Source organism: Sinocyclocheilus rhinocerous, unplaced genomic scaffold (assembly GCF_001515625.1).
Source record: "Sinocyclocheilus rhinocerous isolate Xijiao unplaced genomic scaffold, SAMN03320098_v1.1 scaffold50, whole genome shotgun sequence".
Classification (NCBI taxonomy): domain Eukaryota; kingdom Metazoa; phylum Chordata; class Actinopteri; order Cypriniformes; family Cyprinidae; genus Sinocyclocheilus; species Sinocyclocheilus rhinocerous.
In genome coordinates, this window is record NW_015641057.1 from 1,982,706 (window position 1) to 1,989,719 (window position 7,014).

Here is a 7,014-nt window from a genome sequence, read left to right on the forward strand (position 1 = left end):
GTGACATTTTATTTGATCATCACTTTGGGCTCAGTTTCAGTGCTTTTTGTCATCAGCATCATCGTGTTGATTGTAATGCAGTGCTCTAAATCGACAGACTATTCGTCCAAGTATTTACAGGATTCAAATTACGACGGAACTCTGTGCCACAGCATCCAGTACAGATCTGGAGACAAACGGTACATGTTCGTTGCACCCAGAATGAGTATCGGCTCTACTATTGTCCCGGGCAGTAATGGAAATACTCTAGTGATCCCAGATCGCAGGAGGAGAGATTCTGGAGAGGTAAGAATGTCGATTTTTTTTCTTTGTATGTAATTATTAACTCCTTCAGCTTCACATACAGACTACAAAATATGTTTCTCATAAAACTGGTGAGCTAATTGCAAGTTAAGAATTTCTGATGGTTGTTTGCTTTACAAAAAGCACAATGTGCTTGCTTTACCAGATGTCTAAATGTTTGCTGTTGTTCCAAGTAATGACATCGTAGCGGGAGCTGTCCGCTGCGCTGGTGCTGAAATTAGTTGCGGTTCATTAGAATGGACTGGATTTATAGTGAATTAAAGACGGCTTTACTGTGCTCTCACACACGTCTGCACGAGTTGTTTTGCGTGATATTAATGCACTTTATGGAATGAAGTAGCATGTAGGTATAGAGGGCCACAGAATGCAATTTATTACGTGGTTTTCTACATTATATATGTGTTTAATGAAAAGCTTTTGTGAATTTGTCTTCCTGTAGACCACTCGATGTCACTGTTGCTCTAGTATTTGTGTAGCAGATTAAGTCCTGCCCTTGATGATGACGCGAAACGGGCTGTATTTTTCCTCACATTCATGATGAAACATTCAGGAGCTGATGAACATTATAACGGTAACAGGCTGTGCTAACTGTATTAACAGTGGATCCATTTTGATTCGCATGATGTATCTAACATTACATTATTGAATCTAATCATCCAGAATATACTGATCATTAGAATAACGTTGCCGACAGTCGCAATGGAAGCTAGAGGACAAAGGCGCGGAAGGGAGCGCTGGTGGATTTTTCTGTGTTTCTCTTTGCTTGTGTGCTTCGGACAGCAGGTTTCAGCGCAGATAAGATACTCTGTTCCAGAAGAGGTGAAAGTGGGATCTGTCGTCGGAAATTGTGCTAAGGATTTGGGTCTTGATGTCAATACATTGGCGGACAGACGGTTTCGTATTGTGTCTGGATCTAATGACGCTCTTTTCCAGGTAAATCAGAACAATGGCATCTTGTATGTGGATAAGCACATTGACAGAGAAGAGGTGTGTAATGGAAATAGTGCCTGCTTGATTAATTTGAAAATAGTTGTCGAAAACCCCCTCGAGGTCCATTATGTGGAGGTTGAAATCACAGATGTGAATGATCACTCGCCTTCTTTCCACGATAAAGACTTCTATATAGAGGTTGCGGAAAACACTGTAACTGGAACACGATTTGAACTTCAAACTGCTCGGGATCTGGATGTGGGAGCTAATTCAGTTCGACATTACCAGCTGAGCAAGAATGCGCATTTTGATTTGGAAATGAAAGATAGTGTATACGGAGATAAAACCCCTTTCCTAATATTACAGAAACCATTAGACAGGGAAATTACTGAAAAACACAGGTTACTACTAACTGCAGTAGATGGCGGAAATCCACCAAAATCGGGCACGCTTAATATCACTGTCTGTGTTCTGGATGTGAATGATAACCGACCCATATGCAGTAGTGATACCTTAACGATAACATTGCGTGAAAATGCAATTATTGACACCGTAGTGACAATTATAAATGCAAGTGATGTTGATAGTGGTCTAAATAGTGAAGTAGAATATACATATGGCCGAAACACGAAACCAAAAATACGTGAAATATTTCGATTAGATCGGGCGACTGGTGAAATACGAGTTAAAGGCTTAATTGATTTCGAAGAAAATGATATCTACAGTTTAATGATAAGGGCCTCAGACAAGGGTCTTCCTCCTTTGAACACCGATTGTCAGCTTATAATTAAAGTTGAAGATGTAAATGACAATAATCCAGAAATACAAGTAACATCTCTTTCAAATGTAGTTTCGGAGGACGCAAAAATTGGAACGGTTATTTCTCTCATTAGTGTAACTGATAAAGATTCTGGAATCAATGGAAAAGTTGTTTGCAGACTATCTGACAATGTACCATTTGAGTTAAAATCCTCTGTTCAAGATAACATGTATTCCCTTGTAACGAAAGAACGCTTAGACCGAGAGGTAGTGTCCGAATATAACATAAAAATAACAGCAACAGATTTAGGCAACCCGTCTCTGTCAGCTTATAAAACTATGTTTGTACAGGTGTCAGATGTAAACGACAATATCCCAGAATTTTCGTCGAATCCTCTGGAACTTTATTTAACTGAAAACAATTCTCCAGGTGCTTCTATATTTTCTGTCAGTGCCTCAGACAAAGATATTAATGAAAATGCTGCCATAACTTATCATATCATTAGAAGTGGAGGGATAAAGAACGACAAGGCATCTGCCATGAATATAAATTCTGAGACTGGTGTTATTCACGCGCTAAAGAGCTTTGACTTTGAAACAGTTAAAATGTTCCAGTTCCACGTTCTCGCTACAGACTCTGGAACTCCGTCTCTGAGCAGTAACGTGACAGTGAACGTGTTTATTCTGGATCAGAACGACAACGTTCCAGTGATCTTATATCCAGTCAGCGCTAACGGTTCTGCTGAGGGTGTGGAAGAGATTCCCCGTAATATGAACGCAGGTCATTTGGTGACTAAAGTCAGAGCCTATGACGCAGATATAGGATACAACGGCTGGTTATTATTTTCACTGCAGGAAGTTAGTGACCACAGTCTCTTTAGTTTGGACCGCTATACAGGACAGATAAGGACCCTTCGCTCATTCACAGAAACAGACGAGGCCCAGCATAAACTGCTCATACTGGTCAAAGACAATGGGAACGTTTCACTCTCAGCAACAGCGACTGTGATTGTCAAAGTTGTGGAGCCCAAAGATGCTTTTGCAGCTTCTGATGTTAAAAACTCAGTAAAAGACGAGGAGGAAAACAACGTGACATTTTATTTGATCACAAACGGTACATGTTAGTTGGACCCAGAATGAGTATCGGCTCTACTATAGTCCCTGGCAGTAATGGAAATACTCTAGTGATCCCAGATCGCAGGAGGAGAGGTTCTGGGGAGGTAAGAATAACAGATTCATTAATTACAGCTATACCGTTTTGCTTTGATATTGTTATATCTTACAGTTGTAATTTATGCAATATATTGTGCTTTTAAATATTATGATTTCACAGAACAAAGTCTTGCTCGGTAGCCTACTTTGTTTGACAGCTTTTATTGTCTGATCGTAATGTAAGTAACCGCAGCTTGCAGGGAGCTGTTCATTGCGTTGGTGCTGAAATTCCTTTTTTATTATTTTATTCATTATTATTATTATTTTTATTATTATTATTTCACAAAGCCTTAAAAACACTGTAAGTGGTCGATGATAACTGAACGCATGTAAACTTTTCATTATTCTCTCAGAATTTCTAAGTTTTGCTTTTTTCAGGTGTGTATTTTATACTGTTTATTTTAGCTTTTTATTTAATGTACATTCTTACGCAATCACGCATTTTTGTCTTCGCTATGTAAGTACTTTAAATGTAAATGTCCATGATCCGTTTAAATTGCTATATTTTCAGGTATAGTAACATTCTATTGTATAATTATATTTTCACATTGAGTGACTTTTGTAATAGGTTCGACAGGGGATGTAACACTTTACTGTGCATGATATAGAGTTGCTAACTCCTTCAGATTTTTTCATAATATTTTAGAGATTGGTTGTTTGAAATGAACAGCTGACCGCTCGGTGTCAGTATTGCACTGTGTTATGATGGAGAGATTATGCCCTGCCCTAAATGGTGACATGCGCAGTGCTACATTGTTCTGTACATTTTAGGAGCCACTGTGAGCCGAAGAAAATTATAGTGCATACGGTCGGCTGACGATGCGGCGTAGGACTTAATTTGAACTATTTCCTGATTTCTGGTACTACACGAATTATCTTGTTGAGAGTAATCAAGGACAATACATTTCTGGTTCTGGAATACTTTTGTTTTAATTCCTCACGATGGATAAGGATGGACAAAGGCGCAGATGGGGATACTGGTGGATTGCTTTGTGTTTGCTGATGCATTGTGATCAGCCTGTTTCTGCACAGATCAGATATTCTATTCCGGAGGAGGTGAAAGAGGGATCACAAGTAGGAAATATTGCTAAGGATCTCGGTCTTGATGTCAGTTCGTTAGAGCACAGACGATTCCGTATTGTTTCTGGATCTGAGGACAGTTTTTTCCAGGTAAATCAAAACAATGGCATCTTATATGTTCATAAGAAAATCGACCGAGAGGAGATTTGTGATGACAATGGCGCATGTTTGCTAAACTTAAAGATTGCAGTTGAAAATCCACTCGAAGTTCACTATGTTGAGGTTGAAATAACAGATGTTAATGATCACTTCCCTTCTTTCCCAGAAAAAGACTTGCAGATTGAAATAGCGGAAAACACTTTAAAGGGAACTCGCTTTGGTCTTCCAACCGCTCGAGATTCAGACGTTGGCATACATTCCATTCGTTCCTATCGACTTGGTCAAAATCATCATTTTGATATAGAGATAGGAGACAGTGAATACGTGGATAAAAATCCTTTTCTTCTTTTAAAGAAACCGTTAGATAGGGAGATTCGGGAGAAGCACGTCTTAACTTTGACTGCCATCGATGGTGGAAATCCACCAAAATCAGGCACTTTAAATATAACTGTCACGGTCCTCGATGTTAACGACAACCGTCCAGTATGCAACAGAGACACATACACTATTACGTTAAAAGAAAACGCCTCTCCCGGTTTTACTGTAACATTTGTTAATGCAACTGACCCAGATGAGGGCGTTAATGGAGAAGTTGAATATGCTTACGGTAGGAACGTGCAGCGAAAAGTGCATGATGTATTTGAACTAAACAAGGTGACAGGTGAAATCCGTGTCAAAGGCAAAATTGATTTTGAGGAGAATTACATTTTTAGTCTGAGCATCATGGCTTCTGATAAAGGGCGCCCTCCATCAAACACTGACTGCAGAGTTATCATTAAGATTATTGATGTCAATGATAATGAACCAGAGATTGAAGTCACGTCGCTTTCTAATACAGTTTCGGAAGACTCAAAGCCCGGGACAGTCATTTCTCTTATTAGCATAACGGACAAAGATTCAGGGATTAATGGTAAAGTTGTTTGCAGCTTGTCAGAGAGTGTACCTTTTGAATTGAAACCATATGTTCAGCAGAACATGTATTCTCTAGTAACCAAAGAGAATTTGGACCGAGAAATTGCGTCCCATTATGACATTACAGTAACATCTACTGATTTAGGAAACCCAGCTCTTTCAGCTTCAAAATCTCTGAGCATAGAGGTGTCCGATGTCAACGATAATACACCGCAATTCCCCCACAGCCCTCTTGAGATTTACCTGTTTGAAAATAATCCACCCGGACAGTCCATATTTTCTGTGAGCGCCACTGATGAAGACAAAAATGAAAATGCTCATATTACGTATCATATTATAAGAGGCGATCAGACACAAAGCGACATGACTTCATTCCTTATCATAAATTCTGAAACAGGCGTAATTAGTGCTCTCAAAAGTTTTGACTTTGAAACAGTCAAAAACTTTCACTTCTACATTCTTGCAACAGACTCTGGAACTCCGTCTCTGAGCAGTAACGTGACAGTGAACGTGTTTATTCTGGATCAGAACGACAACGTTCCAGTGATCTTATATCCAGTCAGCGCTAACGGTTCTGCTGAGGGTGTGGAAGAGATTCCCCGTAATGTGAACGCAGGTCATTTGGTGACTAAAGTCAGAGCCTATGACGCAGATATAGGATACAACGGCTGGTTATTATTTTCACTGCAGGAAGTTAGTGACCACAGTCTCTTTGGTTTGGACCGCTATACAGGACAGATAAGGACCCTTCGCTCATTCACAGAAACAGACGAGGCCCAGCATAAACTGCTCATACTGGTCAAAGACAATGGGAACGTTTCACTCTCGGCAACAGCGACCGTGATTGTCAAAGTTGTGGAGGCCAAAGAGACTTTTGCCGCATCTGATGTGAAAAACACAGTAAAAGATGAAGTGGAAAACAGCGTGACATTTTATTTGATCATCACTTTGGGCTCGGTTTCAGTGCTTTTTGTCGTCAGCATCATCGTGTTGATTGTAATGCAGTGCTCTAAATCGACAGACTATTCGTCCAAGTATTTACAGGATACAAATTACGACGGGACTCTGTGTCACAGCATCCAGTACAGATCTGGAGACAAACGGTACATGTTAGTTGGACCCAGAATGAGTATCGGCTCTACTATAGTCCCGGGCAGTAATGGAAATACTCTAGTGATACCAGATCGCAGGAGGAGAGATTCTGGAGAGGTAAGCAAATGGCTTATGCATCTGTGTATTAGTTGTAGGAAACTATTTTAAGATAGATGCTGGCTGCTGTCCGTGGTACTGAACATGCTCAGGCTGTTTTTAAATGGAACATTCTTAGTGTCAACCTCTTTCTCAGGTTCAGATTTATTAGATTTAGGATTCACATTACTGAAGCACATCAATATTAAATAAAGAAACATACAGCCAATGGAGAAAGATTCTTAATATATGTAAGATTGGGGACTGTTGATACAGTGCAATTCTGTTTCCACTTCATTTAGTGTGCAGTGCAGTGTTTAGTTTGCCAGGTCTGTCTGTGCCTGTCCATCTCTATGGCGAGGTTGTGCTCACTTGGTCTGTATATGGTCAGGACTTTATATAGTTTAGGGTTTATCCTGTGGTCAGGTATTCCAGCACGTTTATGTTCTCTGTTTAGTGACAGAAATCATTTCAATTTGCTTTGAACTTATGCTTCTGTCCAATGTGCTTTTTTTTTTCCTTTTTTTTTTT

At 39.7% G+C, this 7,014-nt stretch overlaps 3 protein-coding genes across 3 annotated transcripts in view; all 3 read left to right on the top strand.

Moving 5' to 3' along the window:
- LOC107754520 (protocadherin alpha-8-like) overlaps positions 1-779 on the top strand; it is a 5,915-nt gene extending 5,136 nt beyond the window's left edge. Inside the window, exons 2-3 of the mRNA XM_016570997.1 lie at positions 6-179; positions 743-779. Coding sequence (XP_016426483.1) covers positions 6-179; positions 743-779 — 211 coding nt within the window. The remainder of the gene's footprint in view (positions 1-5; positions 180-742) is intronic.
- Positions 780-1,002: 223 nt separating this feature from the next.
- LOC107754521 (protocadherin gamma-A11-like) lies at positions 1,003-3,117 on the top strand. Its single transcript, XM_016570998.1, has one exon. It carries the CDS (start codon positions 1,003-1,005, stop codon positions 3,115-3,117), a length of 2,115 nt encoding a protein of 704 aa, XP_016426484.1.
- A 1,029-nt stretch (positions 3,118-4,146) lies between these two features.
- Positions 4,147-6,655, top strand: LOC107754522 (protocadherin gamma-A11-like). Its single transcript, XM_016570999.1, has 2 exons — positions 4,147-6,504; positions 6,641-6,655. The coding sequence occupies exons 1-2, from the start codon at positions 4,147-4,149 to the stop codon at positions 6,653-6,655; spliced, it is 2,373 nt and encodes a 790-aa protein (XP_016426485.1).
- Positions 6,656-7,014: the final 359 nt, after the last annotated feature.

Coding starts and splice junctions, on each gene's coding strand:
- LOC107754521 (XM_016570998.1), top strand. CDS start 1,003: ATGGAAGCTAGAGGACAAAGGCGCGGAAGGGAGCGCTGGTGGATTTTT.
- LOC107754522 (XM_016570999.1), top strand. CDS start 4,147: ATGGATAAGGATGGACAAAGGCGCAGATGGGGATACTGGTGGATTGCT.